General features: G+C 46.8%; 3 protein-coding genes across 13 annotated transcripts in view; 2 read left to right on the top strand and 1 right to left on the bottom strand.

Annotated features, from left to right (window-relative positions):
- ST3GAL2 (ST3 beta-galactoside alpha-2,3-sialyltransferase 2) overlaps positions 1–4,483 on the top strand; it is a 35,046-nt gene extending 30,563 nt beyond the window's left edge. For all 3 annotated transcript variants that reach the window (XM_083624986.1, XM_083624988.1, XM_083624987.1), the window contains one exon: positions 9–4,483. In XM_083624986.1, coding sequence (XP_083481112.1) covers positions 9–182 — 174 coding nt within the window. In that variant the 3' untranslated portion in view covers positions 183–4,483. The remainder of the gene's footprint in view (positions 1–8) is intronic.
- Positions 4,484–6,254: 1,771 nt separating this feature from the next.
- LOC310767720 (C-signal-like) lies at positions 6,255–15,442 on the bottom strand. The gene is made up of 6 exons (XM_083624997.1): positions 14,915–15,442; positions 12,475–12,535; positions 11,124–11,311; positions 10,726–10,884; positions 8,400–8,510; positions 6,255–6,512 (listed from the first exon to the last, which is right to left on the bottom strand). The coding sequence occupies exons 1-6, from the start codon at positions 15,059–15,061 to the stop codon at positions 6,399–6,401; spliced, it is 780 nt and encodes a 259-aa protein (XP_083481123.1). The 5' UTR covers positions 15,062–15,442; the 3' UTR covers positions 6,255–6,398.
- Positions 11,309–27,047, top strand: LOC310767710 (C-signal-like). Of its 9 annotated transcripts, none has more exons than XM_083624977.1 (9): positions 11,310–11,450; positions 17,314–17,419; positions 19,807–19,891; positions 21,098–21,293; positions 21,709–21,760; positions 22,317–22,507; positions 23,641–23,799; positions 24,688–24,798; positions 25,623–27,047. In XM_083624977.1, exons 3-9 carry the CDS (start codon positions 19,839–19,841, stop codon positions 25,734–25,736), a joined length of 876 nt encoding a protein of 291 aa, XP_083481103.1. In that variant the 5' UTR covers positions 11,310–11,450; positions 17,314–17,419; positions 19,807–19,838; the 3' UTR covers positions 25,737–27,047. The 9 variants fall into 9 exon arrangements, with proteins under 9 accessions (XP_083481104.1, XP_083481101.1, XP_083481103.1 ...); XM_083624974.1 differs by having other exon boundaries at positions 21,089–21,293; XM_083624976.1 differs by having other exon boundaries at positions 17,314–17,437.
- Positions 27,048–27,920: the final 873 nt, after the last annotated feature.

The following is a 27,920-nucleotide window of genomic DNA, read 5'->3' as shown; positions in this document are numbered from 1 at the left end:
GGCTGTAGGTGAACGTTTTTGGGTTTGGGGCAGACAGCCGTGGCAACTGGCACCATTACTGGGAAAACAATCGCTATGCAGGAGAGTTCCGGAAAACTGGGGTGCATGATGCTGATTTTGAAGCCCATATCCTTGATATTCTGGAGAAGACAAACAAGATTGATGTTTATCGTGGCAACTGACCCCTCCAGGCTGCTGTGTTCCAGCACTGACTTGGTGACTGGCCTGCAGGGGATGATGGGCCAGGGTGTGTGGCCGGCTACCTGTTGGGCCTGGGCAGAGCACTGGGTTTCCCCTGAACCCATCAAGATGGACCCTGGGAAACCTGCACCCCAGGGAGGCCCCAGGGAGCAAATGAGGTACACTGTTTCTGAAAGCAATTGCAGCAGAAAGATACTCTCAAAGGGGAGTGAAGGAAGTGTGTGTGTTTTGTTGGTCCTCTCCGCTCAGATCAAGAGGATTTTCAAATAGAACAAATCAAGCTTTGAGGATGTAGCACAGGCTTTCCACCTGGTGGCTAAAAGGAGATACATTGCTACACATTTTCTTTCTTTGAATGAAGTAGGAAGGGGTGCACAAAAGCAGCCAAAGGAGGAGGAAATCTACCTGGTGGCTGGCCAGGTTTGGCTGCTCTTTGACCAGTTCTCAGAGGTCTGCCCTTCTGAGTCTGCTGGGAAGCCTGGACACTGACTGGTTGCTAAGAGCGAGGCACTGCAAGGCTGCCTTTGAAGCTGCAACTGGAAGAAGCCTTTACAATCCAGAGAGACTCCGCTGTTGTTATTTTTTTAAAAAGCAAATGAACAATCAACTTTCCTTTGCTAAATGGCACTTCTCGCTTCCCACTTTTGTCCAGGGAAGATCCTTTTTTGTGTGTCTTCATTTTGTACAATCAGGTTTAAAATGCAGAGAGCAGCTGGATTGTATTTGTTGTTGTTACAATCAAGTAAACTCTGGAAGATTTTGCTTGCGGAAGCCAAGTCTGGGAGGTGCAGCGCCTACGGAAGACTCTGTCATTCAGCACCTTGACTCTGGCAGGTGGTTATGGACACAGGCGGTTTTCAGGGAGCCGGTGCCACTTGGCACAGGCACCGCCCCCTTGTGCTAGAAACTAAGGGGAACCCATGCCAAAGCCACCCGAGTTTCAGACCCGGTGACTTCTACCTTTCTCTACCATTCATGGCTGTAATCAAGTTGGCCGCCATCTTGGGTTTGGGTGAGCAGGAGGTTCCCTCTCATGGCAAACCGTTTCTTGTGATCTCAGAGCAGGGTGCCTGCATGTGTTTGCCTACTCTACCTCCACCTTTCTGCCCCACCCTTTTACTCAAATTGTTTCAATGACGGGGGGGGGGGGAGCCAAGGAGGTCTGAAAGGACTGGCCAGCTGCCTCCAGATAGTCCGGACCTTGACTGAAAGAACTGCTTGCTGCCCAAGACTCCACCAAGTCTCCCTGCCATTGGACTGATTTGTGTAGCTAAGTCCCTGCAGATTGCAGCAGAGAGAGGGAGGGAGGGAGGTGGTTTGGAAGGGTGGAAGAGCACCAGGCTGCATTGTTGGAGGGTAGCAAGCTAGCTGAAGGGCAGAGTAGGAGGAACTAATTTCCTTCTTGTTGAGTTTGCTCACTTGCCCTAGAAGCTAGGCTGGTGGAAAGCAACGTAGCATGTGGAGAGCTGCCTAGTTTCAGGGTTTGTTTGTTTCCCTTTTCTCAGAATCATATTCAGATGCAGCAGGGGTTCCTGCTGGTGAGCAGAAAGTCAGGGGCGGGTGAGCCATGCTACTCAGGAACATGTCCTTCATGAAAGGAATCTGGTGTTTGCGTCAGCTGCCTTTGGGCAATTGAAGAGGACTGGCTGTCAACTTGTCAGCCCTCTAGACCTAATGTTTTCCATTCCTGAAGGCTTCCAGGATTTAACCAACACAGGTATTGCACACAGGTATTATTTAATGTTTTGCTGTTGGGCCGTGGGCAAGTTCTGCTGAAATGTTTTATAACCACTGAAAGGAGCAGGCAGACTTGTCCTTTGAACGGAGCCCTGTGGCATCCTCACTTCGCACTGTCCATGGGTTTGAACTGGCCTCGCCTTTTTGTTGGGGGCAGGAGGCTTAGGAAGTTGGGCTACATTACATTTCTTGACCTTGGAAGGGAGGAGAGCAGGGGCGAAGGCAAAGCTAAAGGACTTCCCTCTTGTTTGGGCATCAGGCATTTGTGGGTATGCAGGCCAAGACCCCAGGCACCAGCCCTCCCTTTTCTCTGCCCTTCAAAACTGCAATCATGCCAAACAGTATTGAATAAGTATTTCTTTAAAAAGAAAAAAAGATGAATTGTGTAGGAGGGAGCAGCCCTAAAGGGGACCAATCCTGACTCCTTGTGGCAACAGTGACTTAACTGCACAGCCTAGAAAACCCTGTTTCTTCCACTTTCCTCCTGTACCTCCCCCACCCTGTTTACATGCCTCTCTAGAGGGTTGTGTGTGTTGAGGGAGTAGAGCACATTAGAGACCAGAGAGATGTTCTTTGTTTGAACCGCAAAGTCTTCTGCTAATGAGCTTCTGCTGCCATCTGGATGCTGAGAGGCAGCAGGACTGGCCAGGCTCACTGTGCAGCCTCCCAGCTGCTGTGTATGGTCAGAGTAAAAGGGAGCAAGTCTGTCTCTAGAAGAGCATCGACCAGGCATGTACTTCTAGGGGGGCAGCCATCCAAGCACCACCCTCTAGGGGTTTGAGACTCCTCCAAGCCAATACTGCCTCATGCTGCTGTGGCTGAGAGTCCAAAACCCCTGGAAGGCACATCTGGTTGGGCATCTGGAGCCTCCCTCCTGGCAGCTGGCTGAGGGAGCAGGTAGTCCACCTGTTCTTTTTTCTTCTTTCCAATACTATCCTAAAATCTCTGGGCACTTTTGGGGGGGGCGTGGGGGATAAATTTTGAGCATCAAAGAGTGCCTTGACTTGCCCTGCTGGCTCCCTTGGACTCTTTCCACTCACTGGTGGTTTTGACTGCTATGTGCTTCCTTTTTTCCCTCTGTCTCTCCCTTCCTGCTGTTCTATGTATGTGTGGAGAGGTTTTGCCTGAGCAAAAGAGCCAGTTTGGAACAAGGCTGGCCCCTGCCTGGCTCTTAGCAGCACCTGCATGGCTGCCTTCTGGTGGGGGACAATCTTTCCAGGCCACTCCACCCCTGGGCCTTCAGAGCAGCAAATATTCCTCATCTCACTCTGTCACTTGGAAATGGAAATCTTCCCCACCCCTTCCCTCTGCCTCTTTTGTAAATGGGTTGCAATTATTCCTGCTGAATGGCTTGAGAGAATCTCTTCTGCCTCTTCAGCAGCCTGGTCACTTAATGCCTGCAGGAGACAAAGCTGGTAGGTTGTGATGGGTGACTATATCCAGGTAGAACTTGTATGGCAGAGCATGAAATGTTGTGCAACCTTGGTCGGATCCTGCCTTACCACCTGCCTTTTCCTTGGGACCATCTCTGCTTCAAAGAGAAAAGCTCTTCCCTAGGGAGGGCTTTGCATCCTACGTTGCCGACAGTGAGCTGCGGACTGGCAGGAACAGAATTCGGGTTGTGTAAGTGGCCAAATGAATGTTCTCAGTTTGCAAAGATTCTTTAAGATGCTCTTGCTGGGCATCTCTGTTGGCTGAACCCAGGTTTCTCCCCCCCCCACACACCTTCAGTGAGGTAATTTCCACTTGACTTTGGTTTTGCCACCTGGTCACATGGTCAGCCCATCCATAGGATAAGGCAAATGGTTGTTCCTGGTGGATCATTTGCAAGGGAGCTTCCCACTGCTGCTGTGACACAATTCCTTTCTCCACAGTAGCTGACCTTCAGTCCCCAGCCAGCAGTTTTGCTGAATAACCAGGGGGTGGGTGGTTTGGAACTTTAGAACTGCATGGAACAAACCTCTGCCCTTTCAGAGTTGCCAGTGGCTGAGTTGGACGACGTATGCGGTGGCTTCTGGCAAACCTCAGGACGATTTCTCAAACCAGCAAAATGGTCTGAATAGAGGTTGCAGGTGTGAGAGGTGTGCCCCATGCGTCTCAAGGGAAGGAAAAGTCTGGAGGAGGTCTTGTGCTTTCCCCAGAGTGATCAGAAGCACTCCTGCTTAACTCCCCCTTCTGCTTCCTGAGCTCCACAGACTGGGGTAGACTTGGAGGCCTGGACCATCGACTCCCACCCATGGTCCAAGCCCCAAGACTTCCTTTCTCCTCCTCTGAATGAAAGTTCTGCCTGCCTCCCCATCCCTTCTGCCTTGGGCTGCCTCTGTAGACAAATCTCTTATAAGCAGCTACTTATAAACTAAGGAAATCATGGATCCAAAGCTGTTTGCCCTCCTTTTCTAGCCTACACTTCACTTTATCAGTATTACATGCAGTTCTGCTGCCTCCGTTTGTACTTTTTGACTTCACATGCCACAGTTGGAAGAAACTGGATTTATTTTGTGTTCTGTTGTACAAAATAAAATCTGTACCTTTTTCCTTCTGCTGATTTCTGCAGTGGCTGCGTGGGTGGAGCTTTTTCCTTTTCCTTTCTGTGTTTGTGTTTCTGGCCCCCTAAGCATCTCCCAACCCAGGTTGTTGTTGCGTTCTGAAGGTAAAGGAAGGACTTGGCCAGCAAGACTGGGAGGAAGGGCACATAATAATCTGCCACACCCTGGCCCAGGTCCCTTTTATAACAAAAGAACTTTTAACACAGCATTTGTAAGAACCAATCAGATTTCCTCTGAGCATTTCAAAAAATCCCCACGTGGGACAAAGTCAGATCAGCGGAATCCTTTTAACTACAAAGAAACTATTTCCTACTTGAGCATCCATACATGGTTAAGCTAAATAAACAAGAACCAAGGAGGAATGCATTTAGGAAACCCTTACCATCTCTGGGTATACTCTGTTCCTGGCCCTTAAGATCGATCTAAAGATTAACAAAAGCTGCCTTCTTATCTTTATGACCAGGACGCCTGGTGAAGCAACTGGTTTGTGTACAGATTTGTCAAGCCTGGAGAAAATGGGGCAGAGATGCAGAGGCTTGTGGGATTGATAAGAAATCATGTCAAATGACTCCAGCCCAGTCAAAGCAATGCTTTCATCACTGACACACTGGCTTGCTTCATTTTTTCATCATTCCTCATAGCAATCCCACGTGACCACTACAGGTTATCAACCATCACCTGGGGGTAGGGAGCAGCCAGGCAGCCTCTCAGGTTGCACTCGGTGAGCTGACATTCATCTTCATGGATGAAGGTGGTGATGGTATAGCAGAAGTCATTAAAAAAACCATCACACATTTCCTAATCTTGGAACTGCATTCCAAAATTGTCTCTTAATAGATACTGCTGGATCCAGAGGTATAAGAAGTATTAGAATTGGCTTATTTCATGTATTTTCCTTAAATTTGAACTGACTTTTATATTGAAACACAGAATGTAATTCTGCAATCTCAGCTCTTGTTTGTGACTTCCTGGCTCCAATGGTCTGGTATAATGAGCCCCCCCCCCCCGCACTTGGGCCCCATTTGCACTACACATTTAAAGCACTATGCTGCCACTTCAAACAATCCTAGCTTCCCCCAAAGAATCCTGGGAACTGGAGTTTGTTAAGGGTGCTGACAGTTGCAAGGAAACCCCTAGTCCCCTCCCAGAGGTACAGTTCCCAGAGCACCCTGGGAAGACCTGCAGCCTCTTCAAGAGAGCCCTACAGTTGCCACCAAGGATTGGCATATTCTTCATAGATGCATTTACCACCTCAGGCCTTCTGTGGGCATACAGTGCCAAGGACAGGGTCTCACTGATGAGACAACCCCCCTGTTCTCGTTGAGAGTCGGGGTGCCACTTTCCCTCCACACAACGGGGTTTTTCTAGGCTTAGTTTCTCCTGCCTCAGGTGAAATTTTTGAATGATGCTCTGAGAGGTCACTGGACAAAAGAGGAGCCTTTGAAGAATAACACATTTCTTCCACCGCAATAAATCTTCCTGAGTTTCAGGTGCCACAAGACCCTATCTAGGGTGTGTATTTAACATTATTGTGCACTTCTTGGTGTTCTAGCATGTACGAATGGGACTTTTAAAAATTGTTTTCAAAATTAGATATAGTTACCTGGCTTTAAGGCTTAAGAACTTCAGCCGTCTCTGGTCTAGGTCAAGATTTTACCAGTTTTGGGGGGCCCTTTCTATAGATGAGAGGTTGGGCAGTTTTGTAGCTGGCTTTGCTAATTTGCTAGTGAAGGAGACAGCACCCAGAAGGTCAACAAACTACTACCAAAGTCCAATCCAAGAGCTCCTTTTATTGCTTTGCACCCTGAGTAGCTGAAGACCCCAAACTGTGGCTCTTCCCGCCTCCTGTGTGAATCTGGCATCCCCCTCAGGACTTCTGGAAGGCCCTCATCTTCTGCCTTTGTATCCTCTTCCTCACCAAGGGACAGTTTGTCCTTCCCAGTCTAAAAAGGTTCCGTTGTCCTGGTCAGAGAGGCGGGAAAGCACTTGGATGATCCCTCTTGTGCTGGAGGCCACACTCAAGACTCCCTGGAACAAAAAAACGACATCATGCTGCATTATTAAGTGGCCAAAAGCTGCCATCTGTTCTACCAGCAGCTCCACAGAGGTTCCTGGCATTCGCAGAAGCAAGGCTGGCACCTCCTGGGGACGTGCCTGCTGCAAGAATCTGACAAAGCAGCCTTCCTTCAGGAGTGCCAGCCCATTGCCCTGTGCATGCTAGAGTAGCCTTGCCAGGCAAGGGACGAGGCAAAGGATGTGGGGGTGAAGGGCTGCAAATGGGATTTGAGGGGAGGGGAGCTGAAGGCTGGGGTGTGGCACCACACCAGCCTGGGTGGAGGGCATGGAATTATTGAGACAGGTGGAAGGAGGCGCCTCGGGAAATTGTGGTGTGCCCCCCTCCCCCAAAAAATTCAAGCTAAACCTTGCTTCAAGGTATAAACTGAGCCCAATTTCAGCTTCCCTCTCTCTGCTTCGGAACTGGTAGGAGGCCGTGCTGCACCACTGCTTCTCAGAAAGAAGAAGCTATGTTTCTTTTTTTTTTTTAAGAAATATTTTTTAAGGTTTTACAAAAACAAATATACAAAAACACATAATAAAAGAAACAAAAAAAATAAGAATAAACACACACAAAAAATGAGAAAAATTAAAAACAATTCCATTTTTCATAACTTAAAATTCATTTGCTTGTTTCTTTGACTTCCTCACACCTCCCCTTATTGTATTCCCATTTAAATAATCAAATCAGCAAATCCTTACCCTCTTTCATTGAAGAAGCTATGTTTCACCCCTGGCTCTTACAGCTCCTTCCTCTGATACATGAACTTGTTTAGTGGGGCTGGGAGAGACCCTGCCATACGTTTCCATGGGGCTGCAGCACAGCCCTGCTCCCCTTGGTCACAATGGCTCCCCAGAGCTCTCACAAAACAGCCCAACTCCACATGGTTCCCTGCTTGTGTTCCTGGTGGGGCAGAGGAAGAGGGCAACCGGCAGCCCTTTTGGCCTTGTTTCATGTGGAAAGGAAAAGCCCCACCTACTCCTGGTTCTGGCTCTGCCCAGTACCACCCTCTGGCCCCTGACAGATGACTCTATGGGAAAGTGGCCTTCAACAAGGAAATAGACCGTCTCCTCCCCCCTCCTACTTGCCTCCTTCCTGAGTCATGGGATGCCTCCACCCTCCCCTGCTTTATGCTGCCTATGGGTGTTAACCAGATGCTATTCTGATTGGGCAGCATTTCTTAGCCCGTCCATAGGTGTCAACAGCAGCTACAGATGATGTGAAGGAGCACACCAAGGAAACCAGGGGATCCAGCTCCTTGATTGCATTAATGATGAACCTGAATTTTTGTTCAACTCTCACCTCAGCCTCATCCCATGGAGACATTTGCATCTTGGAATCTGACCAGCAGGCCCCAAAACGCTGTCATGGGGGGGGTCCACTCAAAAGGTGCTCAGAGGGAACTGCTGCATGGAAACCTTGCAGACTGCGTTTCCCCTGCTGCCGTTGACCTGGATGAGGCTCACCTCATCTGTGACCTCCTGCCAGTGACTGTGCAGTCCAGGAAAGTAAGGATGATCATGTATGGGTGCTGCTCTCGCTTATTTAATATTCCCTAAGTGCCTCTTTCCAAGCTCCCACAACAGCTTAACTGGTCTGTATGTGAAAGCTTGTGCCTTTTTCATCCCATGGGTACACAAGGCTTCCCCTGAGGGTTGTAGAATTCACTCCCCTCCTCTTTCTGTGCATCCTCTCTGTGACTAAGGTAGCGAAGTCCAGGAGGGTCTGACATCAAAATCCACCCTATATCGTTGCTCAGAAGTGGGCCCTGAGGATTCTTCTTTGGAGGTGGTCAGGCTGAAGTCCACAGTGCCATGTGCCCCCCACCCCATTCCATTATCACTTGGGCTGGTGCCTACCTGCTCTACTCCAAGGTGGGTCTTCACTCCTCCAGGGTGGATGGAGACACACAGGATCCCATAGGGGCCATACCCGAGAGACTGGCAGCGCGTCAGCATGTTCAGAGCTGCCTGCAGAGGCAGAAGCACAGTCAATTGGGGCAGGAGAGTTGGGACCTATTGGTTCAAGGGATGCCTAGCCAGTTTGAGGCTGCAAGAGGGGGTTACGTTGTTGCCTGCTTTCATGCCCTGGCTGGTTCCAGCCGTCTACAAGCATCTTGTGGCTCTCAGGCCATGGAGCACCTATCCCATCAGTGCCTGACAGAACCATCCATGGCCTGGAAGGGCGGTTGGGCAGCTCTGGGGGAGATTTGTAGTCAAATCCAATAATACATATGCTTGCTGGTTTGCATGTGGAGGGGTTAAGACCATAGAGCTGTATTGCTGATAATCCAACTCAGACTATAGAAACATAATTGGTAGAGAAGACTCTGTGTTGTATCATTTCCTCTCCTCTCCTAGGAGGGAAGAAGCAAAAGAAGCATTTTCTGTCCTCTCCCCCTCCTCACTCACTCTCTCTTCAACCAGCCATGAAGGGGGACCTGCCTCTGATCACTCCTGAGGCTGTAAACACAAGTTATTTTACCTGCCTTTGGTTCTAATGCTGTTGCTGCTATGGATGAATGCTTAACTGTGAGTAAAATATGTTTCCAACTTCCTTTTCAGTCTGTAGCCAGTTTTTTTGATAAACGTGGCAACTGTTATAAGAATTTTAAGGTCTTACATATATAAAATAAACGTTCATAAATGTACCAAGCAAACACACACACACACCACATGGCTGAAGCCCACAGAAAAAGTCATGAAACCATTTTGTCCCTCCCAAATTGACCTCAGATATTTCTCTGCAAGGTTGAAGGAAATGGGAAACCTCCCCATTTTCTATTTGTTCACAAATCCTCTCTTAAGGGCACATTTAAGATATGAATAGGGTGAGCCTGTGACCTGGATTCAGGAATTACCGTAAGTAGTTATCACCAGAAAAGACTAGCCAGGCTCTCCAGGTAAACCCATTAACAGCCAGGTAAACCCATCAACAGGTTTCCTGCCGGCCCCTTCTCTATGATGTATTGGGGTAGGTTTTTGGGCTACACCCTTCCTGTGATGTATGTATGATGTTTCTGGGGGTGGTCTTGAGCTCCAGGGTGGGGAATTTCAAAAGTCTATATAGGAGTTCTTGGTCCCTCCTGCCTCCAGTGTGTGGTTGTGAGCACCCTGTTGCAACAGTTAATAAAGATCAGGCTTACTAGCTGCTTTGCTTCTCAATATTCTCTGGTTGGCCTCTGTTATTTTCTCCTACCAATAGAGAACCTACAAAAGGTCTCTCTATGGGCTCTTGGGTACCCCATAAGGAAAAAGGAGCCGTTTTTTCTTATAACAATTTGGCGAGCCAGGCAGGAGTTTCAGTTGCCCAGATTCTGGGGGCGAGGAAGGACTGGTGATCCAGCGCCACCAGGAGGCGCCACCAGTCCTCCAGCGACCCCAGAGTCCAGAAATAACGAGTTCCAGCGGGTCTAACCAGAGGAAGCAAAGCTCGATCGGGCCGGCCTTAAACAACCAGTCAAGAGATCCCAGGATCGCCAGGAACAGTGCATGCGGAAGTGAGTATGAGAGAGAAAATGGGGAATTAAGGAAACACAGGAAACACGGGTAGTAGGCGAACTAACCGCAGCAACTAAAAATCTTCTCTATCTTTACTATCCAGTAACAAAGGGGGGAAATGCTTTCAATTAAACTGCATAAGATGGGATTTAAAGTCTGTTCAGCCTGTACTTTTAAGCACAAGTGGTAAGCTGAACCTATTGTCTGTTAACACCGCCCCCCGTGGGTCTGTAGGGGGATAAAATATAGTTAATTGTAGCCCATCATCTACCTCATAAAACCTAGCAAGCTCTTTGCCTCCCATGGGGCTGCTAAAGAAAACTCTGTGTGCCCTGAGCAAAGGTAGAATTGATGGATCCCAGGCTCCAGGGAGCACCCATCTCATTAGCTCCCAGTCGGCCTGAGAGGCCTCTGCCATTCTCTGCATTTTATATCATTTATTTGCTTTAGTGTTTTGAAATTGTAATCTACCTTAGGCACCTATAAATACATTAAAGAAACAAACCTATGTGTCCTCATAGACAGTACAGTGTGCCTCAGATTCACCCTGTGCCCCACTCATCTTTCACTTGGCCTAAAGACCTTCTCTCTCTCTCTCCCTCTCTCTCTCTCCTCCCCACATCCTCCAGAAGTGGTACTTCAGGGCTCCTTGGCAGGAGTCCAGCCTCTCCCCCTCCTTTCCCACCTTGCTGCAGCGGTAGCTGACGTCTTGCCTCCACTCCCACCCGTCAACAAGTGAAATGGAGCCGTAGCTGCTGGACATGTTGACCACGGCGGCTTTGCTGCAGCTCATCCCGCTGTGCCTGCTTTGCTGAGCTGCCATTTTGAGCAAAGGCAAGAAAGCCTGTAAAGGGAGAGAGAAGCAGCACCCATCATCCATTGTTGTGCTTCACCCTACAGACCCCCACCCCTCTCATTCTCTCTCCTGCTAAGAAGCCTCAATTCTTTCCTCCATTCTTTTCAAATTAGCTGGAGACCCACTTCCTGCTGCTTCCTCTGAGTGGGAAGAGGCCCAGAGCTGGAGAACTGGCTTATGAGTAGGACTGGTGGCCTTCCAAGGGTTTTAAACAACTCTTTCCTCACCTGACACACCAGCATGGGCCCAATTGTGTTGGTGGCATATAGGGACATCATGTTCTGGGCGTTCTCAGAGCTCAGAGTTGTTTCACAAGCCACGGCGGCATTATTTATTAGCAGGTTGAGACCACAGCCTGCCACACGCTCTTCCACTTTCTTGGTAGCTTCCTTGATGCTGTCAGGATCTGTGACATCTAAATCAACAGAATTTAATAAGTTTGCCAGCTGCTGCCACTCTGCTCCTTCCCGTGGCAAAAAGCAAAATATTGCTGTGGTAATTCTGCAGTTGTGGAGAACCAGGAGAGGGTTAAGGAGAATGGAAAAGGTATAAAGGTAAGAACTGAATTCAAATCTCTCTTTGGCCACTGTCTCTTACCCTAGCGGGTGGCGCTGTGGTCTAGACCACTGAGCCTCTTGGGCTTGCTGATTGGAAGGTTGACGGTTTGAATCCCCGTGATGCGGTGAGCTCCCGTTGCTCTGTCCCAGCTCCTGCCAACCTGGCAGTTTGAAAGCATGCCAGTGCAAGTACCGTATTTTTCGGTCTATATTCGGTCTATAGGACGCACTTTTCCCCCTCCAAAAATGAAGGGGAAATGTGTGTGTGTCCTATGGAGCGAATGCAGGCTTACGCTGAAGCCTGGAGAGCGAGAGGCGTCGGTGCCTGCAGCCCGAAGCCTGGGGAGCGCGGCGCTGCACACCCCAGGCTTAGGGCAGCTATCCACAAGCCTGCGGAGCCCGGCGGGAGTTCCTGCCGGGCTCCCAAGGCTTGTAGATAGCTGCCTGCTGTCCCCGAAGCCAAAACAGTGAGACGGGGCGCTGCGCGCAGCCTTTGAGCTGTTCCCCAACCTGCTCTTGAACACACCTTGTTTTTGAGGGGGAGAACAAGAAAAAAAATTTTTTTTCCTGTTCTCCCCCGCCTATGGTCCGGTGTGTCCTATAGAGCGAAAAATACGGTAGATAAATGGGTATCGCTGCAGTGGGAAGGTAAACGGCATTTCCGTGTACTCTGGCTTCTGTCACAGTGTTCCGTTGCGCCAGAAGTGGTTTAGACATGCTGGCTGCATGACCCGGAAAGTTGTCTGTGGACAAATGCCAGCTCCCTCGGCCTGAAAGCAAGATGAGTGCCTCACCCCATTTTTGCCTTTGACTGGTCTTAACCGTCCAGCAGTCCTTTACCTTTTTTTACCTTATGATAGCCTTCCTCAGAGCGTTGTGAAGAATAAAGATGGGAATTGTTATCTGCTCCCTGCGTTCTTTGGAAGAGGTGGAGGAGTTTGGAAAGACAAGGAGCAACAAGAAATGGATTGCCAATGGGAAGGGCAGTGTAAGGCTATTATAGTTCATGGTAGGTACATACCCAGTTGAAGTAGAACAAGAGTTGAGACATTTGAATACTTGCGAGCCATTTCCTTTAATACCTGGAGAAAGAGAAATCAGTTTGAGAAAACAGGCAAGTTTTACATGCTAGTCCCTAGTAAGCGCTTGCTCCAAAATTCAAAAGCAACTGGGCTATGTCTTGGGGGGGAAAGAGATAAATGGAATCCCTACACATTCCATTTATGTAGGGAGTGGAGCAGGCACCGGTTATATCAGGCCCAGTTTCAAAGTCACATTTTATCATACTCCCTGCCCCAGCTTCCATATTATTATTATTATTATTATTTTAATATTGGCCTGGGCTGGGAGTTCATCAGTATGCAGATAACACCCAGCTCTACCTCTCCTTTAAATCAGAACCAGTGAAGGCGGTGAAGGTCCTGTGTGAGTGCCTGGAGGCGGTTGGAGGATGGATGGCGGCTAACGGATTGAGGTTGAATCCTGACAGGACAGAAGTACTGTTTTTGGGGGACAGGGGGCGGGCGGGTGTGGGGGATTCCCTGGTCCTGAATGGGGTAACTGTGCCCCTGAAGGACCAGGTGCGCAGCCTGGGAGTCATTTTGGACTCACAGCTGTCCAAGGAGGCGCAGGTTAATTCTGTGTCCAGGGCAGCTGTCTACCAGCTCTACCTGGTACGCAGGCTAAGACCCTACCTGCCCACGGACTGTCTCACCAGAGTGGTGCATGCTCTAGTTATCTCCCGCTTGGACTACTGCAATGCGCTCTACATGGGGCTACCTTTGAAGGTGACCTGGAAACTGCAATTAATCCAGAATGCGGAAGCTAGACTGGTGACTGGGAGTGGCCGCCGGGACCACATAACACCGGTTCTGAGAGATCTGCATTGACTCCCAGTACGTTCCCAAGCACAATTCAAAGTGTTGTTGCTGACCTTTAAAGCCCTAAACGGCCTCGGTCCTGTATACCTGAAGGAGCGTCTCCACCCCCATTGTTCAACCCAGACACTGAGATCCAGCGCTGAGGGCCTTCTGGCGGTTCCCTCATTGCGAGAACTAAAGTTACAGGGAACCAGACAGAGGGCCTTCTCGGTAGTGGCGCCCACCCTGTGGAACACGCTCCCTTCAGATGTGAAGGAAATAAGCAGCTATCCTACCTTTAAAAGACATCTGAAGGCAGCCCTGTTCAGGGAAGTTTTTAATATTTAACGCTGTACTGTTTTTAACACCTGATTGGGAGCCGCCCAGAGTGGCTGGGGAAACTCAGTCAGCTGGGCGGGGTATAAATTAATTATTATTATTATTATTATTATTATTATTATTATTATTATTATTATTATTATTTTATTGGCTTTACAGGCCAAGGGAGCTGGCATTTGTCTGCAGACAGTTTTTCCAGGTCATGTGGCCAGCATGACTAAGCTGCTTCTGGCTTCTGGCGCAATGGAACACTGAAACCAGAGCAACTCACAGAAATGCCATTTACCTTCCCGCCGGAGCGGTACCTATTTATCTACTTGCACTTTTTGGCGTGCTTTCAAACTGCTAGGTTGGCAGGAGCTGGGACCAAGCAACGGGAGCTCACTCCGTCACAGAGAAGGTTCTGCATGGGGTCGCAGGTGGCAGCTGTGACCGGCCACTTTCTACTACAAATTTGCAGAGTTTTAGAATGGAAAGGGACGGTGGCTTTGCTGCTTTACAACTGCACCCATCACTGGCTCCATTTTAACTTCTAACTTTTAACCAAAACTACCCAAAACACATCAGTACTTAGCTCAGCCAACACAAACTGCTTTTGAACCAAATGCAGATAAATGTTGTATACATTAATTAACAGAATCCCTATTGTTGCAGTGTAGTCTTGCACAACATGAATGCAATGCAGGAAAATGATTATTTGGTATATCTTCAAGAATGCACATGCAACACCCACCCATTGGAAGATTTCAAAACCATTCCATTCAAAAATGCCCAGAGTTCAGTGGTTAGAGTCACTGGTTTGCATGCAGAAAGTCCCAGGTTCAGTTCCCAATGTCATCTCCTAGAAGAGCTGGAAGAGACTCCCAAGCCTGAAACTCAGGAGAGCCATTACTGCCATTGTAGACAACACTGAGCTAGATGGATCAATAGGTCTTTCAGTGTCAGGCAGCTTCCCATGTTGCTCATTTCTCATTAGCTCTTCCAGTGTAGCCGTTCCAAATAATGGAACACTCTCTGCCTGCTTGAGCCCCGATTTCATTAATTTCCTCCCCTGTGTAAACAAACCATCTATTGAAGGACCCTTCTGAAATCTCCTGGCTCTTGGCCCTCCCTGTTTTAGCTGGTGCCAATTGGAGTAAGGTTGGCTCCCATCTAGCCTTCTCTGTATTCTTACCCAGATACTCAAGAGGTATAATGGATGGATATTTTAGCCAGTGGATTGGCCAATGTCCAACTGTTTCATCCCAATCTTCAGGTGCTTACCTGTCCTTCAGGTCCATCTGGATGCCGGCAGGTGGCAAAGATGAACTGAGGTGGATATGGCAGCTGGAGAAATTGCTCCACCAAGCCCAGGCCAATCCCCCGGTCGCTTCCTGTCAACAATATGCTCTGAATTCTGAAATCTTCCATGTTGTCTGTCCGTCTGTCTGTGTGTGTGTGTGTGTGTGTGTGTGTCTCTCCTCTGACTGGAGGAACTTGGGTGGAGTGGAGATATCTGGGCCATAAGAGGCACTGCCCATCTTCAGCTGATATCCATGGTTATGCAAGTTTGCAAAATGTAAATTAAGTTGTCTCAGCACCAGAGTAATCACACACGAGCAGCTTTAATTTCAGCAACAAGAAACTATTTAAAATGATGCATCACCCAGATGTGTCAAGATCAGGCGTGGCCTGAATGATGTTGAGGCATTTGAAAAATAGGTCTGATCACACCATCTTCCCTGAAAAGCATTAGCAGTGGGTGTTTGATGATGATGTTGATGACGATATGATCAGTTTGGAGAGGTCTTGCTGCAGCTCATAGAATCATAGAACTAGTTACAGATAGGTAGCCGTGTTGGTCTGCCATAGTCAAAACAAAAAAAATTTTTTTCCTTCCAGTAGCACCTTAAAGACCAACTAAGTTAGTTCTTGGTATGAGCTTTCGTGTGCATGCACACTTCTTCAGATACTTCAGGTATCTGAAGAAGTGTGCATGCACACGAAAGCTCATACCAAGAACTAACTTAGTTGGTCTTTAAGGTGCTACTGGAAGGAAAAAAAATTTTTTTGTTTTAATCATAGAACTGGAAGGGATCCTAAGGGTCATCTAGTCCAAACCCCTACAATGTCGGAATCTCAACTACAGTATCTATGACAGATGTCCATCCAATCTCTGCTTAAAAACATCCAAGGGAGTCCATGGCCTCACGAGTGAGTCTGTTCCACTGTCAAACAGCTCTTACTGTCATAAAGTTCTTCCTGATGTTCAGTTAGAATCTCCTTTCTTGTAACTTGAAGCCATTGGCTAGAGTCCTACATTCTGGAGCAGGAGAAAACAAGCTTGCTGCATCCTCCATGTGACAGCCCTTCAGATCTGAGGATGGCTATCATATGTCCTCTCAGTGGGCTCTTTTCCAGATTAAACATACCCAGCTCCCTAAACTGTTCCTCATAAGGCTTGGTTTCCCATCCCTTAATCATTATTGTTGCCCTCCTCTGCACATGTTCCATCACACAATTGACTTGTGTTAAACTTGTGATTTACTAAGATCCCTAGATCCTTTTCACGTGTACTACTAGTAAGGCAGGTGTTCCCCATCTTATATTTGTGCAGCTGGTTATTCCTGCCTAAGTGTAGAATCTAACAGTTGTCCCTATTGAAATTCATTCTGTTAGTTTAGGCCCAGTTTTCCAATCTGTTAAGGTAATCTTAACTCCTGTTTCTGTCTTCTGAGGCATTGGCTACCCCTTCCAGTTTGGCATCACCTGCAATTTTATAAGCAGGCAGAGGGCCTTCTCAGTAGTGGCGCCCACCCTGTGGAATGCCCTCCAGTCAGATGCCAAAGAAATAAATAACTATCTGATGTTTAAAAGACATCTGAAGGCAGCCCTGCTTAGGGAAGTTTTTAAGGTCTGATGTTTTAATGTATTTTTAATCTTTTGTTGGAAGCTGCCCAGAGTGACTGGGGAAACCCAGCCAGATGGATGGGGTATAAATAAATAATAATAATAATAATAATAATAATTTTATTATTATTATTATTAAGCATTCCCTCAATTCCTTCATTCAAGTCATTTATAAAGACACTGAACAACAACTGTCCCAGGGCAGAACCCCACTTGTCACTTTCCCCCCAGGATGATGATGAGGAACCATTAATGAGTACACTTTGGGTTCAGTCAGTCAACCAGCTACAAATCCATCTAACAGTTACCTCACCCAGCCCACATTTTAGCAGCTTTCCTTTGCCTGTGTATAATGAAACCCAAGAGGACATGATCACTTCCTCCCAAGGTTCCCTATACTTTCACCTCGTCAGTTTCTCCCTTCTGATGAGGACCAGATCCAAGAGAGATGACCCCTTTGTTGTTTATTCCACCTTCTGGGAAATGAAATTGTCAGTGAGTCAATGGAGGAATTGGTTGGATCTTACATTCCTGGCAGAGTTAGAGTTCCACTCCTGCCTCTGTCCCCCTCTGTAGGGAGTCACCTGTCATCACCACATGTCTTTTCCTTCTCTGGAGAGTGGCAGGAATCGTTCTCTGCACTGTACCTTCCACTGCCACCTTGGTGTTTTCTGAGGTCTGCAACCGCTGTACTTGCATGGAATCAATTTTGTAGCTCCAGAGACACAGCATGGCTGCTGACAGTCCTACTTTTTTGTGCCATGTTCCTCCAGGGGTTTGTCTCCTGCATTGGGCAATCTTCCTCCTACCTACGGGCACCCCGCCTGTATCTCTGTCCCTGGACAATCTGCTCTAGTGCATCAAAGTGTCTGGCCCCAGCTTAGTAAGTTAACGCAGGTAAGCAATTTTATGTAATTAAAAAAATACCATTGCAAAGAAGCCAGGGCAGCTAATGACATACAGTCTATACAGCCATAAAGGGAAGATGTTGTAAGTCCCAACCACATATCAAGTCATTTCCCCTCCTACAACTACGCAGCGCTGCTCCTTTGTTCTCACTGTCTCTTTGTTTTGAATTTAAGTATCACCTGCCACTGGCAGATTTTCTCTTACCACTTTTTCCTCTTGTATCTTAAACTACTTAGGACTTTTTCCCCCAAAGGATTTCCAAGTAGAGTGGGACTCCCTTAAACTGGGCTCATTGGTTCTTGGGTTTGTTTGTTTTTACTCACCTTCCTGGTATTTCGTCTTTTGTCTTTTCTCACTCTTCCTTCCCAGGCTTTATAAAATCGCCACATCAGTTACCAGTAATAATCCCCAGCATCAAATCAAATCAAAATGACCAAAGACTCAGCAGTCTGAGCCTCATTTGTTCCATAGTCTGGTGCCTCTTGGTTAATCTGGAGATCTCCTGCACCAGTAAGATACTCCTGTATCTAATATTGGTGTTGTTGATTGTTGGCATTTGTCTGTCTTGAGAGTCAATGGAGTGCACCTCCGGAGGTGGAGTCAAATCTCTGTGTTAACTGTGCCAAAGTGACCTCCCTGAGGAGCAAGCCTGGGTAGTGTGTATGGAGGTCCTTATTCTAACTGATGTGGTCCAAAGGAAAGCAGAGCAATATGTTTGGCATTGGCTTGGCTGCAGGAGTTGCCAGAAGGAGGTGTACAAGGTGCCATCCAACCATCTTAGGGACTCCACTCCAGATTCTGTAGGGTTTATTGTGTAGGTGGACCCACTATTAGTCTCATCTGCTCAGTCTGCCTTTCTTTCCACACAGAGGAAGTCCCTAACTCACCAAGTTTAAGACCCATCAGCTACGCTAACTTGGTTTAGCCAGCCAGTCAGTAGAAGCCATTCCAAGGATGTGGCCACTTCTAGGAGCCACGGGCAGCTGTAAACCAGCTCCATCTAGTATGGCGGCTGAGATCCTATCTGCCTTGCCAGTGGTAACCAGAGCATGTATCCTTTAGCCAGGATAGTGAAGCTGCTGCATTTGCAAGCTCACTCATCTGTTGTCCAATCAATACTAGATAATGGGCATATGCCAGTCGCTCACCAGCTGGAAGAATTTGTTGTGCCCTTGGGATGTTTTGTATTCCAATAGTCACCTTTTCCTCAAACGAGATTGCAGACATGTCTCATGAGGAGAGGCGGAAGGAAGTTGGGATGCTAACTCTGGAGAAGAGAAGGCAGAGGGGGGAATCTGAAAGTCCTCTCCAAAGGGTGAATGGAACAGTCACAGAGAAGAGGACAAATACCCAATGGGGACTTCCTGCATCAGGCTAGGGGCTGGATTCCTAGATGGCCTACAACACACACACACAACTCTAAGCTTTTAGTCCTTTTCACTAGCAACCAGAATAGCCTTTTTAAAAGCTTTACAGCAGCCGCAGAGTAATAAATGGGTGCCAACTAAGGCGCCAGTCCTGCCTGTCAAAGTGACTTGGGGCAACTCCCTTTGTGCTCCTTGGTTTATTTCCAAGTAAAGGTGAATAAAAGTGGGTGGCAGTCAGTGATGTAACTTCAGGGATGCTTAATAATGGTACCAAAAAAAGCACTTTGGGGCTTTATGCCTGGCTTGGTGTTTTGCCCTTCACAATGGAAGGTGTGCAGTGAGCAGAATTAAACAATGCCAACCCCTGGATTGCTCACCAACCATCTAAGCAGGCTAGCAGGGTAATTAGATGACATCCACTCAGCCCAAGGGTTGGGAAAGGACTTGAAAGGATTCCATTATTCAGTCCCTAAAGCAGTCCAATTCTGAGCTAAGAATACTTGCAGAGTTTGGTCTTGAGTTGTGGCCTAGAAACTTGAAGTTATTTGGGTAGTCAGCCTTGACTTAGTTCTTACTGTGTTTGGGAAACTGTGCTTGAATTCTGAAGGAACCTGCTGCTGTGGAAAAACTCCACACCGCCTTGTCCGTCTCCAGGTGGGACTAATACAAATAGACAGAGACCACTTCCATAAAGCAAAAGCACCCAGGAGGTTGATACTTATTTCACTGCTGCATTAGGATCCCCTGGTCTTTCCAAGGTATGGTGCGGGTCATGAGATGCAAATGGCACAGTACCAAAATCTTTTATACCCTTTCTGAGCACTCTGAGACAAAAAATTTTAAATTGATTGGTTACATTTCACAGAAGTATGAGCTTGTTCAGTTCATATGTTCTTATTGGTGATTACCGTACATTCCTAACATAGCATTTTAGTAGACACTGCCCCATTTCCTTGACATGCCCCTTTTCTTATCTGTCTTACTCATTAGATTTTCTATCAAACCGTTCCCAACGGGTCAAGATGGGTTCCTACATCTCTGCCGATCTCAGCATGACTACGGAGATGCTGCAGGGGTGCGTGTTGAGTCTACTTTTATATACACTCTATACAGCTGACTGTGCCCCCAAATACCCCAGTAATAAGATCATTAAGTTTGCAGATCATACAATGGTGGTTGGTTTAATCATGGCTGGAGAGGGGGAGGCAGCCTATAGGAAGGAAGTTGAGCAGTTGGGGGAGTGGTGCAGGAAAAACAACTTACTCCTTAACTGAAAGAAAACAAAAGAGATTATTGTGGACTTTAGGAAATGTAAATGGAATATCCAGCCACTTATTATTGAGGGGAAGTGCGTGGAACAGGTCTTGGTGTTTCTGGGAATGGAGTTGAGAGATGACCTTACCTGGGGCAAAAACAGCAAAGACCTGATGAAGAGAGCACAGCAGAGGTTATATTTTTCTGAGAAACCTCCGGAAAAACAATCTCTCAAAGGATCTGTTGATGGCATTTTACCATTGTACTGTTGAGCGTGTATTAACTTATGGTCTGTGTGTGTGGTTTGGGAGCTGCACGGTCAGAGAAAAAACAATGCTGTCCAGGGTTGTAAAGACTGCGGAGAGAATAAATTGGGTGCACTCTTCTCACCTTGGAGCAAATCTATGCTTCCAGGTGCCATAAGAAAGCTGCAGAGATAGCGCAGGATAGTGCACGTCCTGGAAATGATCTCTTTCAGCTTCTGCCTTCTGGAAGAAGGTACAGGGTTATAAAGACTAGGACTAGCTGCCTGAGAAATAGTTTCTATCCAAATGCGATTTTGATTTTAAACGCTGTGTAAGGAGTCTCTGTGGAAGTATATTGTATTTAAAAATGGGGTATCGGAGTTTTTAGGGGGCTAACGGGGTTGGGATGGCTGGGGTAGCAGGCTTGTTGGTTTTTTAATGTCTTATGTAGATTTTTTTCAATTTCGTTGTTCTGTATGGGACAATGACAATAAAGAGTATTGTATCGTATCGTATCGTATCGTATCGCATCACATCGTATCGTATCGTATCATCTGCCTTACAAATCTCAAGTCACATAAACATTGGACTTTGCACACACCGGGCTGGGCCTTGCTCAGGTTAACTTCAAAGCTTCTTCACAATGTCTACCAGTTATATTTAATTGGAAGCATCTTTCATGAGTCACTGAGGAAGATGCTTCCTGAGAATTTTCTTGTAAGGCAGTTCAAATGTACACACTGCTGTGTTAAAATGTTGTGCATTCTTTTGAGTCATCCTAGAACACAGGTGCTATATAAGAAGAATTCTGAAGCCTGCAAACCAACAGCCATGGATAAATTTCATGTCCAGAGTGTTCTAGTGACAGGATCCGATCAGGGGATTGGCCTGGGACTTGTCAGCCAGTTCCTGATGAAGCCAAACCCGCCAGAGTGGGTGTTTGCCACCAGTCTGGATCCTGAAGGACCTAATGGGAAGGTAAGGCTGGTCCTATCCATTGCACAAGCAGAAATATGGGGCAGTAATATCAAGGAGAGGAAAGAAGCCACTGGAAGCCTCACGCAATTTCACGGGGGCTGTCACATAGTTCCAGTTCTGTGCAATTCCATTTGCACAGGAAAAGCAATTGCTCCACAGAGATACAGAATGAGGCATCCCCTGCCCAGGGTATTCCAGCTGTTTAGGACTGCAATTGTCATCTGGGAATTGTAGTCCAAAATATTAGGAGGTCACATTAGGATGGCAGATTATGGAGGAATAGATGACATAGCAAGGGGAACTTTGGATGCTTGGGATGTGGCCACTTCTGCATTAATATCCTCCATTGGGTCTCATCATTTTGGTGTAAAAAGGGGGGTTTCAGAAATGCTTTTTTCCTCCTTTTTTTTTGTAGAAGTTGAAAAAGCTGGTTCTGCAGCATCCAAACCTGGTGGTGCTACAGTTAGGTATGTATGTTTTCATCCTGCTAACACTGCTGATGGATGCAAAATTTTACACATTTCCCCTGCAAATTCTCACTTACTGTCTTCATCTTGTTGTTGGCATCCCATATAGTTTCATCCCCACCTGAATAGAGGTGTTCCCAGGGAGCACTGGCACTGTGGAACACAAGCCAGAAATAAAAACTTGCCAGAATGCTCTACTGCTCTTGTGGCTGATGCATGAGTGCAAGCCTCCCAGAAATTGGCTGAGAGCTTAAACACAGGAACTTAAGAAACTTCCTTCTACCAGCTCCAACCATTGGTCCAGCCAGTCTGATCCTGTGGTGAATTTGTGGTGAAATGGTCATCTGATGGCTTCATCAAGCAGGCAAAGCATAGTGTAGTGTGCTAAACTGAGGAGCCATAGCTCAATATGAGAACATCTACTTTACCTGCAGAAGGTCCCAAGTTGGTCTCTGGTATCTTCTGGTATCTTGGACAGCCACTGCTGCTAAGACAGGGCTAGTTAGCTAAATCAATCAACAGGGCTTGCTCATCGCTATCCCTTTTCTTCAAGCAGATATCCGAGATCTGAAGAGCATTGAGGCTGCTGTGCAGAGAGTCGAGGAGCACGTCAAAGAAAATGGCCTGACATTGCTAATTAACAATGCTGCCATTTTGGTCAAGTTTACCCACTTGACTAATGAAACAGCCAAGAACATGTCCGCCCTGTACAACACAAACACTGTGGGAACCTTGCAAGTCAGTCAGGTGAGGATGTGCCAGGTTGGGGGGGGCAAACTCTTCATTTCTCTGGAACCTTCCAGAAGTTACATGATGAGAGTGAGAGCAGGTGCAGGAAGGAAACGGTCCTGTGAAGCTGTCACCTCTCCCAAGAGCCACAGAAATCCTAGTGACAGATACGTGAGACTTCTTCATCTTAGACCAAGTCTGCTCAAGGCAAGCATGGCCCCAAGAGTCTGCTCAGGTCAGATGGGCCCAGGATCCTGGTCACAAGGAAGACACTTGGACTTTGGTGGCAATAGGGCAGTGGTGCTGAGGTGGATTTGATTTAGGTTAAGTCTGTTCTGGACTATGGGGATAAAACAACCAGGCAAGGACTGAGGGAATGTGAGGTTTCAATGGATCATCGGAGAAGGGTACTTTATTACAACGCCGCCACCCCTCAGACCCTGCAAGTGTCTTCCTAGGATCTGACAAGGGAAGTTTGTTGACATTGATGAGGTCCATTTTTAAACATCAGATAGGGGGTTTGTACCAAAGAGTTATTTTCTAAATAAGTTTTTTTAAGGAAAATATATATGCATATACACTATATGTGTGTGTGCAAATAATAATGTTAAAATTAAAATTATATAATATATTAATGGTATTATTATTATTATTATTATTAACATTAAGGGCTGCAGCTCAGTGATGGAGTATCTGCCTTGCATGCAGAATTCCCAGGTTCAATCATTTGGCATCTCCAGGGAAGGCTAAAGAGAAACTCCTATCTGAAACCCTGGAGAACTGCTGCCAGACAGTGTAGACAGTACTGAGTTAGATGAACCAATGGTCTGACTCAATAGAAGACAGCTTCCTGTGTTCCTGTTTGTGTGAATGAGACAATAGTTACGACAATGTGATGGGTTGTCTGACAGTGACCCTAAACAGGAAGATGAAAGCATGCAAGGAGAAAGACGAGCCCAAACTCAGAGATGTCAAGGCTGCTGTTCTGCCCCTTCTCCTCCTGCAGTTTAGCCCATTCATTTCCACACTTCCCCCTTTCCAGTCCTTCCTTCGCTACTTTCCTGCCACTAGAAATGGCTTCTCTGAGTGGCTGTCCATCGCCTGGGATCTTCCTTCCATCTAATGAGCCCAGTTGTGCTGGTTTCTCCCAGGCCTTCTTGCCCTTGCTGAAGGTTGCTGCCCAAAGAAGCCTCCAAGAAGGGCTGAGCTGCAGCAAGGCAAGCATCGTCAACTTAGCCAGTGACTTTGGCTCTCTGGAGAAAATGGCTGGATGGGGCCTCTCTCAAGTCATCTCCTACCGCTGCAGCAAGGTACCTCTCAAGGCTGTGTGCTCCTAATGTTTGAAGTATGATTAAGATGTGGAAGATGCAGCTAGTCCAAAACAGCAGCCCACACCAGTTAGTCTAAAGGAAGCACCAGATTCCAAGTGGTTTGTGAATTAGCCAAGTTATGAAATTTCGAGTTCTTATGTAGGGTAAACGTCAGAGCCTAGTGGATGTGTTGGAAAATGTGACGTTGATGAGATCCACTTTTAAACTTATTCTGCACCAGGGTTTTCATGCGACTTCACCCTCATGACAACAGTCCACTGGGTTAGCTCCTCAAGGCCTGAATTTTTAGTGGCAACGGGAATTATAATGCCCAGAAACAGCATAAAATTTATGTTTGTGTAGATATACCATGTCATCTACCTTTCATTATTTATTTGCGTGACGTAATGGTAATGGTGATATGATAAAATCATATACAGTCATTATCAATTGCACCACCATTACATTACCCAAACAAACAATGCAATGTCATTGATAATGATGTTGTTGTTTAAATAAATGAAATAATAATTCTGAATGGTGAACTCACCACTTCTTGGCCACACTCAGAGGTTCAGCATTTAACCACCCAGCCTTCTGTGCTCTGGCTGCCAGAGAGTGGCCAGCTTCTCCTCCTGCTGCTGCTGCTACCTGAGTGCTGCTTTTAAGCTGGATATGCTATGAACTTCTCCAGGCAGCACAGGTGCCCTGTGTGTGCATCCTCCCTAATCCTAAACACTTGGGAGGGGGGCACCCAGACCGTGGACACCACCTTTTTGTGTAATTATCAGGGCAACTGGACCCTGGTGCTCCTGAGTCTTTAAGGGAATATCCCTGGAATATCCCACACCTGATGGGCCCGCTTCTCATGTCACCTCTTGCCCTCAGGCTGCTGTGAACATGCTGACCAGGTGCCAGTCCTTGGAGTATGGTCCAATGGGGATCCTTTGCATCTCCATCCACCCTGGCTGGGTGAAAACTTCCATGGGGACATGTCTGGTAAGTGAAGCCAGATCCACCCGTTAAAATGCCTTGGATGGTCAGGCATTTTAGTGATTTTCCCCTTTGAGGAAGTCTCTGTAATGGAAAGCCAGAGTATCAGGGCGTCTTCCTGGGGGCTCCACATTTGCTGCATAAGGAGCAGCCTCAAATCCATTGCTGAGGTCTTTCTTGGGCAGGTGTAACACTCACTTTGAGCTCCAACTACACCTTAGTCTGGTTGCATTTCTGTAAACCACCCTAAGACCTGCGAGTGTGTATAAATTCAATAATTAATAATAATACCTTGAATTGGAAGAATGCCCTCTTTTAAACTGCAAAAGGCCAGACTCCTGAGGAGGGACTCCAGCTCAATCAATGAACTCCAATAAGATGTTCCTTGTGCAGATGGAGAGGGTACAAACTTGGTTAATTCAACCTATGCATTGGGAAACATCTGTATGATACTTTAAAATATAGATAATTTCTTAAGGAAGTGAGAAAGAGGTAAATAGGAGGCGCAGACAATCGGGGGTCATTGGTACATATCTAAAACAAAAACAAAAATTTCAATAAAATAGTATAATACAAAAGTTGGAAGCAGGCACAGCAGCAGGTGGCGCTGGTGAGCAGCTCTGGGATTGGAGAGGAGATGCCAGGACCTTCTCGCTTGCACATGTTCATGCATTCTGTTGTGTGGCAGATTATGACAAGGTCTGTCCCTGTGCTCATGAGGGTGAGAGACTGATAGAACGGAGTAGGTAGTCAGCCCTGTCAACCAGGGGAAAGGCAGATTCCCTAGTAATTCCCGTGGCGTTTCTAACTGTTCCCTCTCAATTTCATAGGTCCCAACTACAGTCAGTGAGAGTTCCGGTGGGATCTTGAAAGTGCTTTCTGCTGTCACTGAGAAAGACGCAGGGTCTTTCATTGACTGGAAAGGGCGTGTTGTTCCTTGGTGAGAAAACGAGTCACAAATCATGGGCCTCCATCCATCCATCCGCTCCATGAAGTCTGTGATGGCAATAAAACACAGATAAAGCTATGTGAACTTCCTGAGTTGCCCGCTTCCATTTCTTTCTCGCTTGCTTGCTTGTTTCTGTTGTATCTAGAAATGCCTGTTGATGCCAACTGATAGATCCCATTTCAAGTTTGCAAATTGTGTCTGTTTTCAGTTTGGTGGAGGGACAGAACCGACTTGGCAACACAGCCCCACCTCCACTTGCTCCTTCTACAAAGGAGATGACCTCGTTGTCCCGCAGAGGAGGTGCAGGGTTCCCCTTCTCTTCATCCAGCTGCTCTTGGTGGCTGCAGATTTTCTACCCATCAAGAGTAGCAACTGCACACTCATCCTGAATAGGCTGTCGGGGGAAGGCGTCCTTTGGGGGCACAGCTGTTTTAGCCTCTGGATTGAAGTTCAGCCTTGCTCAGAAATCTCCCCTGCATTGAAGTAATGGCATTCACACCTGTTGTAAGAATACAGAAACTGTCTATAATGAATAACACCAATCCACAAATGCCAAGCCATTTATTCAGTGGATGGCGGAAGCTCATTCAGAAACCTTCAAGCAGTGTTTTCCATATACATGCCTCATGTGATTTACACAGTATATATAGAGAGACAAAAACTGATAAAACAATAAGTTTTATTATTCAGCAAAGGGTAAGGGAATGAGTTAAGTCTATACGCTGTTAAGCCAAAACCCCAAGCCCTAGATTCCCTTTGTTGCTCTTTCAATACTTCCTCTTCACATTCCTAAGGGTGTGTCCCCCACATATAAATGTTAAATACAGTGGTACCTCGGGTTAAGAACTTAATTCGTTCTGGAGGTCCATTCTTAACCTGAAACTGTTCTTAACCTGAGGTACCACTTTAGCTAATGGGGCCTCCTGCTGCCGCCGTGCGATTTCTGTTCTCATCCTGAAGCAAAAGTTCTTAACCCGAGGTACTATTTCTGGGTTAGCGGAGTCTGTAATCTGAAGTGTCTGTAACCCGAGGTATCACTGTACTGAGTGCTCAATGAGGTGTCAAAGACTTACCTGCATCCTGTGAAACTTATCTGTAACTGATGTACCTCCCTTCTATAACGTATTTCTGATGTATGACTTACACTCTGGCTGGATAGGTTGGGAAGGTCCACCTGTGGATTGGAAGGTATAAACTTCTGTTTTTCTTTTGTTTGGGGTTCTCCTCCCTCCTGCGTGTGGTGAGTGGGGACCCTGTTGCAACAGTTTATTTTCTCTTTAATAAAGCTGCTTTGCTTTTCAATATACACTTCTTGTCCTCTGATTTTTCTCTCCTACCGATAGGGAACTCCATCTAAGGACTCTATACGAGCTCTATATACCCCATAAGGGAATTAGAGGTAATTTTTTTCTTTTAGCACACCTCCTAAAGGAAACAGGCTACCACCTCTATGCATACATGCTATTACTAATAGTATTATTGCCAGCCTGGTTTTCTCCTGGCCTGGGCTAGTTTCTGATAGTCCTGAGCTTGGTGCAAGTCAGAGACCTCTCACAGTTGCTGCCACTGCACTCCCAACATCCCTCATCCCTTCTAGTTTTCTGAAATTTATTTTATCCCCCCCCCCTAAAATTTATATACTGCCTGATTGTAAAAAAAGAAAGGAAAGGAAAAGGAAATACTAGCCTACCTCCCTGGGTTGTAATCGGCTACCATCCATTTGCATGCTGACAGCTTCTAGGAGCCACAGGTGAGAGCTGAGTGTGGAGGGGGGGGAGCGACAAAAGGTGGACCAACTACCCCAGAAAAAGCATGACATGTCCCCCACTTCTGCTCTGTACCATGAGTAAATACTATTGAAGATGTGAAGAAATTGGAATTTGTCCTTACTTGTATGGACTGTTTCAGGAAGGATGATGGGATTTGAAAGGAGAATTTACAGCTTATCCACACTTCCTATTGCCCTGCTGCTTTCCCCTGGAAAAACAACTCTTTAGCGCTCAATCGGAGCAAACAGCAATTTGGGTTTCCCCTGGATTGCCATTTCTTCTGATCTGCCACTAAAGAGCAGTTTTTCCCTTGGAAAGGAGTGGGGGTAAACCACTCAGACCCATGCCTAGAAAGCATAGGTCAAGTGGAATTTTTTACAGGTGGGTCCCAATTCAATCTAAAATGCTTG

This window comes from Podarcis filfolensis, assembly GCF_964270895.1.
Source record: "Podarcis filfolensis genome assembly, chromosome: 8".
Lineage (NCBI taxonomy): Eukaryota > Metazoa > Chordata > Lepidosauria > Squamata > Lacertidae > Podarcis > Podarcis filfolensis.
Note: the sequence above shows the minus strand (reverse complement) of the source record. Positions and strands in the feature narration are given on the sequence as shown.

What these genes read in the sequence shown, in the direction of transcription:
- LOC310767710 (XM_083624971.1), top strand. Translation starts at nt 20,754, where the DNA reads ATGTCTTATGTAGATTTTTTTCAATTTCGTTGTTCTGTATGGGACAAT. An exon ending in CTGAAGGACCTAATGGGAAG is followed by an intron (nt 21,294 to 21,708) that starts GTAAGGCTGGTC and finishes TTTTTTTTGTAG; the next exon opens with AAGTTGAAAAAGCTGGTTCT. An exon ending in CTTCCATGGGGACATGTCTG is followed by an intron (nt 24,799 to 25,622) that starts GTAAGTGAAGCC and finishes TCAATTTCATAG; the next exon opens with GTCCCAACTACAGTCAGTGA.
- LOC310767720 (XM_083624997.1), bottom strand. Translation starts at nt 15,061, where the DNA reads ATGGAAGATTTCAGAATTCAGAGCATATTGTTGACAGGAAGCGACCGG. An exon ending in CAGATGGACCTGAAGGACAG is followed by an intron (nt 12,536 to 14,914) that starts GTAAGCACCTGA and finishes CTCTTTCTCCAG; the next exon opens with GTATTAAAGGAAATGGCTCG. An exon ending in TCTTGTTCTACTTCAACTGG is followed by an intron (nt 11,312 to 12,474) that starts GTATGTACCTAC and finishes CTGTTGATTTAG; the next exon opens with ATGTCACAGATCCTGACAGC.